Genomic DNA, 12539 nt, shown 5'->3' with positions numbered 1-12539 from the left:
CGCTGGTCGTAGGAAGGCTGATAGTATGGATGGAGGGGCGAGGGGTGAGCCGGGGTGAGAGCAGTGGCGCCTGGGGTGCGTAGGCTGCCTCGGAGGCGCGGTCGGTTCAGGTTCCGCCCGACGGTGACGTTCGTCGACGGCCACCTTGCGACCGGGGCCAATGATAGAGCGAGCGGCAGGGTTCGGTGGGGATGTGCAGGACGGTGGCGCGCATGACTCGGTTCCACCGAGCGCTCCGGGAGCCTCGGGAACCTCGAGCGAGCTGCGAGGCGAGGCAGTCAGTCGCTCTCAGCTACGACATGCATAACGCATGAGAGAGCCCGAGCGAGATCTTTCCGAGCCGTTGTCGTCTCTCCTCTGGCGCGCGCGCGCGCTCCCATACACACACACACACACGCCAACACAGATAGAGAGACATCGCGCGAGGAAAACACACGCGCGCGCAACCCAAGACACCGCGCCGTGCATCGACTTTAACTCTCCTACCGTGATCGTGCTCGTCCGCGACATACACCACTCGTCCTCCCGTCTTCGCGAATCGACGGGCCACCGCGAGTTCACGGCGCGAGTATATCGCCCCATCGACTTCGCGTCGCGAGTGTCGTCGGCCCGTGCCGTTTAGTCGCCGTCTTTCGACCGATCGCGATGATAACGCGTCACGGCGTTCAGTGATCGCGCGAGCACAACGCGAGTGATATTTCTCCGTGTCGCCTCAAGTCGCCTGTCGGAGTACCAGCGCGTACTTGTCGAGAGGACGCGACGCTACACGACGCGACACGACACGACACAACGGTGTGCCTTTCTTCGGTTTTGTGCAGTTGCGAACGAAGAGTTGCGGAGCGGAGCTGTACTCCTTTGCGCACGGTGGTGAAAGCAACGTCTACGCGCGGGGTTCCACCCCGCAGGAATCGATATCGTCCGCGTGAAGATCGGATTTCGATCGTTTCGAGCGAGCATCCATTTCGCGGAAAACTATGGACGAATGGTTCGTGAGTTCGACGATGCCTGTTATTCGGGATTTGGTGCGTAGTCGCGAACCATGGACTGTGCGCTAGCTGCGTGTGATAGGTGATCGACGATCGAATCGGACGAGAGTAAAAACGTTCTTGCCTGGAGGCAGGAGTTCGCGATCTGTGTGCCGCGTTCTGTTCAAGCGTTTGCGTCGAGCGTTTGTGCGAGATTTCGCGCGAGACTCTGCGCGATCGTACGCACGTCTCACCGGTGAACGAAGGGAGGATACAGCAGCGTGGCGAATGTTACGCGATAGATAGCCGTCGACGGCGAGCCAACAACGGGAAGATAAAACGACGACGGAACGTGTTGCATGGGTGAAAACGGAAGAAAGAGGGGAGAAACAGAGGGAAGAAAGTACGACGAGGTACGTTGACGGAAGCAAGAGGAAAGGAAGGAGGAAAGGGTGCCCTGTAAGGGCAGCCCGAAGGCTGACAGCGAGCGAAGGCGGCAGGAGGATAGGAAGGACAGGAAAGATAGGAAGAATAGAAAGAAAAATCGGGAAGACAGAAAGGAACGAAGGAAGAGGAAAGGAGAGGCGAAACCTCTGCACGAGGGGAAGTAGATGGCCGCTACCACGTACATGCCTATTAGTAGCGCAGTGTCGTCCGAGCTGGATGGTGGTTCGGGTACCGCGATCGGGATGAACATCGCCGTAGGTGGCTACTCCTCGGGCTCGCCTCGTAGCGCCGCCGATGCCGGGGAGATGAAGTACATGCCGGCGCCGCAGCATCATCACCACCATCATCACCATCATCAGGTGACATCGTCGCCGTCGCCGAACGGATTGTCGCATCCGACGGCGAGTCTCTCGTCGGCGAATCCCTGGGTGAGCCTGCAACCAAGCAGCGATCACTGGGCGGCCTCGATGGGCATGCACCACACCAGTCATCATCCGCACCATCATCCGCACCAGGCGAACGCCGCTGGACTCGATGTGAAGCCGCTCACGGCAGCGGCTGCTACCGTGGCAGCGGCCGCCGCGGCCGCCAACGACCAGTCGATGCATCCGCATCGCGGCGGTCCTCACCAGTCGCCCGGAATGGCCTCGCCGCATTCTTGGCACGCGCCCGTCGTCCCGTCGGCCCATTACAACCCGAGCGGTGGCGCGGCCTCGCCCACTACCCTTCAACAGTACCACGCCGCGATGAACGGCATGCTGCATCCGCATCCGCATCAACACCATCCGCAGCTTCACAATCACCAGACGGCCGGTTTACATCCAAACTTGAGGGATCCCGGGTCGCCGGTCGGCCACGCGCTGCATCCGGGCCATCCGCACGACAGGGATCAGAGCGCCGGAGAGGAGGACACACCGACCTCGGACGATCTCGAGGCGTTCGCCAGACAGTTCAAACAGCGGCGCATCAAGCTGGGCTTCACCCAGGCGGACGTCGGTCTCGCGCTCGGTACTCTCTACGGCAACGTCTTCTCGCAGACGACGATATGCAGGTTCGAGGCTCTTCAGCTGAGCTTCAAGAACATGTGCAAATTGAAGCCGCTGCTGCAGAAGTGGCTCGAGGAGGCGGACTCGACGACCGGCTCGCCGACCAGCATCGACAAAATCGCCGCCCAGGGCAGGAAACGAAAGAAGCGAACGTCGATCGAGGTGTCGGTGAAGGGCGCGCTCGAGCAACACTTCCACAAACAGCCGAAACCGTCCGCGCAGGAGATCACCTCGCTCGCGGACAGCCTTCAACTGGAGAAAGAAGTGGTCAGGGTGTGGTTCTGTAACCGACGGCAAAAGGAGAAGAGGATGACACCGCCGAACACGCTCGGCGACGGAATCATAGAGGGCGTGCCGCCCGGACACCAGAGTCAGCCTAGTCTTCACCAGGCGTATCATCCGCAGGATCATCTTCACGGATCGCCGATGGGCCACAGCCACAGTCCGCCGATGCTCAGCCCTCAGGGTCTGACAGCGCACTCGTTGGCGGCTCACTAGCGTTCGCCCGGGCCTCCCCCGTTGGGCCTTTCGATAACTTCTCAAAACTCGGCGAACAATCCGGCTTCCTCGCCGCCGGAGACGCTCCCTCCGTTCTATCATCATTACCTGCAGGCGCGCACCGGCAGCTACTCCACCACCTCGTAGTAGCTGTGGCCAGTCGACGATCTTCCTCGCGTGCCACAGCCGCGATGCGTTTTCGCTCCTAGTCGAGCTCGCTAGTAGCGTCGCCGTCGTAATCGCGCCACCCCTGCCAGGCTTTCCTCCGTCTCTCCGACGAGGTTCAACGGGGTACAACGAGGCCGAGTCAGAAGCCAGCCAACGGGGAGGCTTTTTTTGGCGCGATACGAATCGCGCCCACCCAAACGCTCTCGATAATCGCCGATCGGCTAAGAATCTCAGGGATAACGCCAATGTCGTCTTCGCCGTCGCCGTCGCCGTAGCCGCATCATCAACAGCAGCACCAACGACAACAACTACAACCAGAACAACAACAACAACTACTACTACTACTACTACGACAACGACAACAACAACAGCAACAACAACAACAACAACAACAGCAGCAGCAGCAACAGCAACAGCAACAGCAGTAGCAGCAGCGGTAGTAACCATCGTCGTCACGAGCCTTCGCTACAGGAAAATTCATCGATCGAATTGACTGTCTCTTCTCTGTTCGTTTCGATCTTGGAAGGAACGAAGGTCTCGCGGCCGCGATCGTCCTCTTGTTTTTCTCGGCGTTATTTAACCGCGCGATATCCCGGTGTCGAAAGTGCGCAGTATTTCTCGTCTACGGTTGGTTCGATCCGTCCGTCTGTTTGCTCGTTCGTTCGTTCCAAGGATAAAGGACGTTGTTGTCCTCATCGTGACCGTTGTTGTTATTCTCGTCGCGATTGTTTGCGACGTTTCCGACACGTGAAAACAGATAATAGAAAGTGCGAGAAACGCTTTTGTGCATCGACGAACGACGAACGCGCGCTATTCCTCGCGACTTGTCCCGAATGGGGACCGACGGACGGATGACCATACCGAGGAAAACGAAAGAAACGCAGCCAGAGGCGAAGAGCGGTGTATTCGCGCGGGATTTGTTCCAAGCAAACCCGCCGGATGATGTAACATAAGTAAATATGGACTGTAAATAATGTACTAGATAAAGCTAGTAAGTTAAGTAAGATCGCACATCGCCGTCTTCTTCGTTGCCGTCGTCATCGTCCTCCTCTTCGAAATCCCCGTTGCCGTTAACGCTGGACGAGAAGCAGGTTTCGATAGTGGAAACGAAAGAGCATGGAAGAAACAGAGTCTCGGAGGGAACGATACGGCGCGACAAAGTAAACGAAAAAAAAAAAAAAAAAAAAAAAAAAAAAAAAAAAAAAAAAAAAAAAAAAAAAAAAAAAAAAAAAAAAAAAAAAAAAAAAACGAGCAGATTGTTAAGAGGGACAAGACACGCGTGAAACGGGGAAAATACGCGTGTCGGAAAACGTGTGCCGAATCCTAGCGACAGCAGAACTCCCTCGCAATGAAATACCCCTTCTGTATAAAGAGTAAGTATATATATATATACACACGTATAAATAAATAAATAAATAAATAAATAAATATATATATATACACACACACACGCATATATATATATATATATTTAGAAGCTCTAAAAGTCGATGTATATAAGAGAGAAACATATGGCAGTGTGGAAAGGTTGTAGCTACATTATGTTATCGAGACTTTTATCGTCAAAAAATCGTTTCGCGGGAAAAGAACTATTGTAAAGGACAATAGACCTGTCGTTATAATTTATCATTAATAGGATGATTTTATTATTATCGTTATTATATTATTCGTCGTCTTTATTGTCATTTATTATTATTCTCTATTATTACGATTATTATTATTATCATTAACATCGCTATTATTAATGTTATCATTAGCATTCTGTTGCCCGGAGGCTAATCGCACAGAGCGAGAATTTTGCGTTTTTCGTCGCCGCCGGGCATCGGTCGCTCTTCTTTCCTCTCTCTTCTCTTTTGCTTCTCGCGTTATTCCGTTTTTCGCACTTTCTCGTTTCTCTTCCTCGTCTTATTTTCGTCGTTCTCCCGTGCTCTCTGATCCTTGCCTGCTCGTCTTCGACGGTGCCCCGTTGCTTCCGATCGTTCCTCGCAACGGACGCCTCCGTTCGAATCGAAAAACTCGCCCAGTTCGCAGTCGTCCTTAATTCGAACGATCAAAGTTCGAAGCGGATCTGACGCGCGTCCCGTCGAACCGATATCTTTTTTCACTGCGGGCTCAGTCACGCGCAAATCGGTATTCTCGCTGTACGATCGGCCAAGAAACTCGTTTATCGGCGTTACGAAGTTGCTGCGACGAAAACGTTTCGCGTCGTTTTCATACGGTTCGACGGGTCTCGGCGTCGCGGTCGCCAGCTCGTTGCGTTTTAAGGTTAGAACGTCGTTGTCGCGATACGTGGAAGAAAATAGACGTACGTCCGATGACATCCGGCTTTAGCAAACCGTTTGGAAAATTCGCCAGAGTATTTACAAAACGTAATCGCCGTCTGTTCGATCCTCGCTTCTCATTTTCGCTCGATCGTAGATACGTCTCTCTCTCTCTCTCTCTCTCTCTCTTTCTCTCGCTTTCCCAGTTTTCGCCGAGCATCGAAAGTAAGCTGCGTATCTTTTCGCCGGCTTGTTCGAACGTTCTCGTCGTCGTGACGCGTTCGTTACGATCGAACGCTCGATAAAATTTCTTATACGTTCAATTTTCTCGCCGCGTAATTGACGGACGCACCTACATCTGCGAATGCGCGTGTAAAAGGACAAAATATAACGGCAGGTCGAACGACCAGCGTAACAACGTAGGATTTGTGCGAGGAATGTCTAACTTGTCGCGATCAAGGGTCGGACCACCCTCTCGATATTTCCCAACGCCTCGAATTCGTCCGGTGGACAACCGGTGCGTCCTCGTTCCACCTTGTTTCCCGATCTACCCTTCGAATCAACGTTTCTACTAATACCGGAACATCGACCAACGACGTTTAAAAAAATCATAAAGCTGACCGTTAAACCGTTAAACCTACCACCGGTACCTATTACGAATCGTTCAACGGATCCGACTACGAACAACCTGGAATAGGTAACGCGCTCGTTCCGACGACTCTATTTAGGGGCGGGGTGGGTTTGGAAAGCAAAGTGGCCGGCGTATGTATAGGAGACAGATCCAAATCGTGGCGATGATCACGGCGCGAGCTGCTCGTTAGAAGGCGTTTAACGTTTGGGACGCGGCTAGTTTCCCTGATCCGTCGTCCCGTTTCCGCTAATGATACGTTCGTACAGGCGGGCGAATCTTTCGGGCTCGTTAAGACGTTGCTTTTTCTCCTGGCGGCGGTTTCTCTCACGAAAATCGTCGATCGGAGCGAGAGAGAGAGAGAGAGAGAGAGAGAGAGGGAGAGAAAGGAAGAGAGAGAGAGAGAGAGAGAGAGAGAGAGAGAGAGAAAGGAAGAAGACTGTCTCGAGCCGGGAGTCGTTTCTTCGATTTCTCCGCGCGATTAATACGACTTCATTAGGCGACAATTCACGGAGTCGACGTTTCGTGTCGGGATTACTCGCGTTATCGGTGACACGGTTTCTGTGATTATTTGCTCAACTGGCTCGAGTGTCGGCGCTTTATCCGAGTCCGGCCTCGGCTATCATCGCGAGGCCGCGATTTCGATACGAAGCGGCGCGACGCGAGGACGAACGGAAGCGAAAGAAAACGCACCCCGACCAACGATTTCGCGTCGAAAAGTCGAGCGAAATCGTTCGTACGGCTGTTTTGTTAATTATCGTCTGTATAGCGGCGCGTATCCTTTCGCGCTCGATCGCGTTTGCTTCTTGTTGTTCGATCGTTCGTTTCACCGAAGGCAGGAAAGGACAGAGATCACGGATCGTTGTGTCGTACGGACACCGTGTCCAAACGTACGCGATTTTATTGGTGCAACGAATCGGCGTTGTTTTCCGGCTCGACACGCCGCGCTACGAGAAACTGCGACAGGATACGCGAGGCGTTGCGTTCAATTGCCGTTTTGTAAATAGAGAGAAACGATGTGTGCGAAGAAACGATAGAACAAAGTGTCTTGCTAACACGATGCTAAAGGGAAACGGACGGAATCGAAGAGCGCGACATGCGACGAACATTGTTCGGAGAAAATCGCAGACTAACCCGCGTCTCGACGCGTTTCAATCGTCAGCCATCGGAAGAATTCCGAATTTCGCGATTGTCGCTCGTTAGCGTGATCGAGCTCTTCGATCTCCGGCTGGTTTTCAGCGACATGCGTGAAATTTTATGCCAAGGACAAGATGCGCGCGTGAAAAGTGCGAGAGAGAGAGAGAGAGAGTGCGTGAAAGAGAGCGTGCGTGTGTGCGTGCGCGCGCGGATGTGTGTCTGCAGGAGAGAAAGAGAACGAGTGGCAGAAGTACGAGAGAAGAGGAAGGAAAGGTAGAGAGGCCGATGACGAAAAGCATGTAAAGATCGTAGGCAAATCACGCGTAATACGCATAGGACGAATCGAATCGAAACGAAACGTAAAAACGATCACGAATGCGCGCAAAACTGTAAACAAATCCTCCTTCTCCCTGTATATTATTATAATTAAACATTAATTATTATTAACGTAAAATAAAGATCTGGCGAATGGTGGTGAGACGTTTTGTTAGAATGGCAGAAACTAAATTACTACTGAATTTTAATTAATAAACAACATGAAAGTAATACAACAACGTACTTCACGTCTTATGCTTCTTTTGTCAAGAATCATTTTACCCGAAGAGAGCGAACGACCCACGATGAGCGTCTATTCGATGGGCGATCGGTGATCGAATAATCGGTAAAGATCATCCGTTGGTTACTCGATGGTTCGCAAAGTCGCACGACTCGCGTGTTACAACGTGGACGAATCGATCGGAAACTTTCGAAAAAAGTAGCTGGCTGATTTCGAAGCGCGACTAAGCGCCTCGCGAGCATCCTTCTCGTAACGATTATTAGCCGGGATAATGAAACGAGCACGCGTAACCGTTAATCACGCCGATAGGTGAAGCGACAAGCGGATAATTAATATCCAGAGAAAGAAAAAAAAAAGAAGGAAGAAAAGAACGTTCGATCGACGCGGAATGAACAGCGAAACGGCGATTCTATTCGATCGACGATTTCGTTTCTTCCATTGACGTAACACGCCGACGAAGAAACACGCGAAGAAATTGATTATCAGCGTGCGATCGCTCGGTTCTCGTTCGTCGTTTCCCAAAGTATCCTCTCGTACGACGATTCTTCGACGCGCGTGTCGACGATCGTCGATGTTTCCACGTTGATCGTTTTTTCTTTTTTCTTTTGCCCCAAGAAGCAACGTCTCTCGTTCGTAGGCGAAAATACTCGGCTGTAGATCGATTCGTTGCGACGACTGCGTCGTTTCTTTCTGTCGAGTATCGCGCGTCGGATTAGATTCCACTTTCTATATCGGCGAAATTTTGATTGCCGCGCGACGAAACGAGATTGCACGATTGCACGCACGGCTCGTCCCTAACGACGGAGCAGTTAGCGCGTTTTCCAATCGCGTAGTCATGATTCCAATCGGCCGCGAAATAATTGGAGGTAGATTCTGGCTGGTCCAATTTTTGCTCGCGGAAGCGAGACGCTCGATTGGAATCGGCGGTGAATTCGTGGAAAGACGAGGCAGCTCGCTGCGTTGCGCAACGTCTTTTGGCAAAGCAAACGTGACGCTAGATTCACGTCGATCAACTACGATACTTTGTACAGCTGGGATTTCAGGATACGTTGGAAATTTCGTGGAACGCAAGAGGCCGTCGATAAGAAAAGATACGGTCGAGTGAAACGCAAAGAGGCGACACGTCGTACACTGGTTTAGGGAAACGCGCGTGACTCGCAGCGTTGTTGACGCGAGCGTTCCGATCGTCCTGATTCGGAAGCCGATCAAGCGTCTCGTAAATCTCCGTGCAGTTATCGTTTCGCAGTTGGTCGAATCCGTTCGATTTCGCGTTTCGCAACCGAGCGACGGAGTTTCCTCTTTATTCGCGAGTTTATTCCGCGTGTCGTGGAATAAATCTCGCGCCGTGTCCGGGAGGTGTTGCTGAAAGGTGTCGCGTTACGATCTTCCAGCTACTTGAGCGGCGTTCGCGCGGTCGGACGGTAATATTAATAATCGGACGGACGATCGTCGATAGCCCCGACAAGTAGTAATCCAGCGTTCTCGCGTAGACAAACCAGTCGGTCGTTCGGCAGATTTACCGACACTCTCTGCTCGAGAGCTATAATGATCCTCCGTACGGTTCGGAGCGAACGCGCGCGCGAGCTAGAAACGACCGATCGATCTCGGGCGAAACCGATAGTTGATACGAGCGACGAGTCACGAGCGACGGGCAACAGGTTCGCTCGGAAATCCGCGGACGAAGACGCGCGAGGCGGTTCGATGGGAAAGAGAAAAGAGGTTGGACAACGAGAGTCGGATTGGACGTTCCGTCGGACACGCGCTTCCGGTTCCTGCGCGAAAGACGAGGCGAGACGTTCGGCTCGTGCTGCTTCGGAGCGTATCCACGCGAGTCCGATTATTACGTGGAAGCGCGAATTGCCTTTAATTATGCATGGCAAGGAGCGTACGATTAACCGGCGAGATACCGCGCAGGGGTGATTATTCCTTTCCTCGGGTGAGGAATTCTTTGTTCGGTTCGTGTTTCGAGGGAAATCGACGAGCCAGCCTGGAACGGACAACCGTTAAATCAATTTTAAGAACAGGTTTCGATCCGGCGAGCGCGCTTCTCTATCGATTCTAGGATCTCTCGAGACGCTGTGGCGCAAAACGAGGCGACAGAATTTTTGCGCCGCCGAGTGACATAACCAACAGAGTCGACCAACCGGTCGCTCGTTGCCGTCGTCGTCGTCGTCGAGGATCTCTGAATTCGTCCTCCTGACGAGATCGCGGCGCGATTAGTCGGTCTTTCTTCGACCCGCGAATCCATCGGCTTGCGTAATATCCGTGTGCGTCGGACGGTGAACAGGGAAGGAGAAAAAGGGATGGGAACGTGCGCGGGAGTGGAAAAGGCGCGAAACCAGGTGTCGAGTAGGAAATCGTCGTCGGATGGTTTCACCTCGTCGGTGCGTGACACGCGCGAATAATGAGTGCCACTTCGAAAGGGGGTGAAACCATCGGCGTCGGCGAGGTGGGAGCGACCGATTCGCAACGACACGGTACGGACACGGTGAGTCGCGGTGCGGCGTGGCACGTCGGAGGGGAACGGAGAGAGGGGCGATGGAGGCAGAAAGACGATAAACAGAGCCGAAGAAGGGACGGGAAGAGATCGCGATGAACGAGGAGAGAGAGAGAGAGAGAGAGAAAAAAAGCAGCTGGAAGGGAAATAGAAAGCAAGGCGGAGGACGGTGATGGAAGAGCAACGCGACTTCGGGAGGCGGAAAGTGTGGCGTACTGAAACCAGAATGGAAGATGGGAGCTGGGAGCGGGAAAGAAGAAAGACTGGAAAGAGCGAGAGCGAGACGAGGGCAGGGAAATTGAAGAGTGGCGGAGTGAAGCGCAGGCGCCGGCTTCTACCCCCTTCGAAGCGACAAGACATGCGCTCTCGGAAGCATTCTTGTTTCCTCCTCGTTCCTCCTTCGGTCGGCTCGTCGACGGCTCGCAACCCTTCGCTCGCCACGGTCGTGTTTCGTTCACACCTACCGAAATTATCGTTATAGGCGTACAGTGACGTCTGCGTATAACACCGCAGATTCGCGGTTACCGTTCGTCCCCCAACGATCTTCGTTAGAAGGCGTTACGTCGATACGTCGGAAATATCGTCTCGCGAATTGCGTATTCGATCGGGACTGGCGTTAGACCAGTTGAATCGTCGTCACCGCACGATACAGCTTTCCGATCCGCGTTCGAACAGCTTCAGCGTCCTTCCTGACAGGTTTTTTCGCCCGGATGACTTACGGCGCCAGACCAATCGGCCGGTTGACATTCCACGACTCGCGCGCATTGGCAAAGCGTGCACGGCGTTGCGTCGGTTTAAACAGTCGGTCGAGATAAAAGTATAGAGAGGCAACCTGGTAGCCTTTCGAGGCGTGCTGCGCGTAACGCGCGACCTTAACCGGAACACCGTAATTACAGAAACACCTTTCACGAGGTCCTCGAATCTTTCTCGTCTCTGGTCGGGCGTCGTCGGTGCAGCGGTCGCTGCATTCGTTGGTTCGCGACGACGGTGGCGGAAAACAGCCAGCCATCCGTCCGTCCCGCGTCTAGTTTCTAACGTATCCACGAAACTGGAAGCGCGTTTAATTTACGACGCGTCGCCGCGTAATCAGCGAGTAGCTCTCTGGGATCTCGAGAGTTTCCGCGAGCGCAACGCTCGGCTCGTTGACATTCCACGAACGCATTAGCGAGGCGTGAACAGATCGTGACAGCGGCGCATTGATTTAATAGCCGATGCCCACACTAGGAACGTACGGCGGTCGTCGTTGTTGGCCGTCGATGCGCCTTCGGTGGCGACGCGGTCGCCGTTGGTCGTCGTTGGTCGTGGTCGGCCGGCGGAGCCGCGTACCGATCGTCGCGATCGGTGTCGCCGATTCTGCCGTTTCTGTTCTGTCGTTCACGAACGGACGTAGGTATACGTACTTACGTCCATCCGTGGTCGAACGTGCACGGCCGAGAAGGGAACGACGACGTCGACGACACGCGGCACTCGCGGCACGCGTGTGCGGAGGAAACAATTGAACCTCGTCGTCCTTCTCTCTCTTTCTCGCGCGCTGTTGGCCGTGCTAGTTCGCGTCGCCTCTTCCTTTCCGTCTCTCTTTCTCTTTCTCCGCTCGTACCCGCGGCTCGTCTCTTCCTCTCCGGCCTGGCAGCGAAGCTTAATAAGCACAGCTACCTACATTCCATTTCCGGTGCGCTGACGTCACTTGACAATCCGGCTACGGACAGCTCGTCGAGCCACGTACGAGCCTCGTCCATCCTTTAGGTATACCCACACCTCTCGCGACCGACGTTTCACCGGCTACGATTTCCTCTCGTGGCCTCCGATCGACGCCCAACGCGTTTCATTCCTCTCCGTCTCTTTTCCCCTCCTCGATCCTCCGTCCTCCTCGTCCAGCGAGGACGCGACGCGACTCGACTCGACTCGTCGTCGGTTCGATCGCGTCTCGCGCCTTTTTCGCGACCCGTTTCGGATCCGCTTGGACCTCGCGTTCCGATTTTGTACGCTAACATGGATTTCCCGTGGTTCCCGCGTCGATCTCCACCATCCGACAGTCGCCACGACCGGGTTTCGACACGCGGGCACAGCCTCTCGTTTCGCCTCTCCGGCTTTCCGACAGTTTTTCTCACGACGCGTGTCACGATATTGCGTAGTGGCTAGAACAGCAGGGACGGAGGGAAAGAGAGAAAGAGAGAGGCGGAGAAGCGATCGCGCGTCGAAGCAAAGCAAGCAGGTAGGCCTTGAACAACTCCGGACCCACGCGCATAGCTCGCTAGGAGTGTTGGCTCGTATATAGAGGCATTCTCGGTTGGCGCTGCCGGGCAAAAGACAGATAAATAACTCAGGTATGGCATTGG

At 53.8% G+C, this 12539-nt stretch overlaps 2 protein-coding genes across 6 annotated transcripts in view; both read left to right on the top strand.

Annotated features, from left to right (window-relative positions):
• Positions 1–222: 222 nt before the first annotated feature.
• LOC122572047 (POU domain protein CF1A) lies at positions 223–4135 on the top strand. The gene has a single exon (XM_043736567.1). It carries the CDS (start codon positions 1577–1579, stop codon positions 2954–2956), a length of 1380 nt encoding a protein of 459 aa, XP_043592502.1. The 5' UTR covers positions 223–1576; the 3' UTR covers positions 2957–4135.
• Positions 4136–4352: 217 nt separating this feature from the next.
• LOC122572048 (alpha-protein kinase 1-like) overlaps positions 4353–12539 on the top strand; it is a 32869-nt gene continuing 24682 nt past the window's right edge. For 3 of the 5 annotated variants that reach the window (XR_006318358.1, XR_006318363.1, XR_006318357.1), the window contains exon 1: positions 4353–4497. The gene's annotated coding sequence lies outside the window, so the exon portion shown is untranslated. Of the gene's footprint in view, positions 12528–12539 lie in introns of all 5 variants that reach the window. The other 2 variants (XR_006318360.1, XR_006318359.1) reach the window with 2 other exon arrangements.

This window comes from Bombus pyrosoma, linkage group LG10 (genome assembly GCF_014825855.1).
Source record: "Bombus pyrosoma isolate SC7728 linkage group LG10, ASM1482585v1, whole genome shotgun sequence".
Taxonomy (NCBI): Eukaryota; Metazoa; Arthropoda; class Insecta; order Hymenoptera; family Apidae; genus Bombus; species Bombus pyrosoma.
The sequence above is the reverse complement of the archived record's forward strand: the minus strand, read 5'-3'. Positions and strand labels throughout refer to the sequence as shown.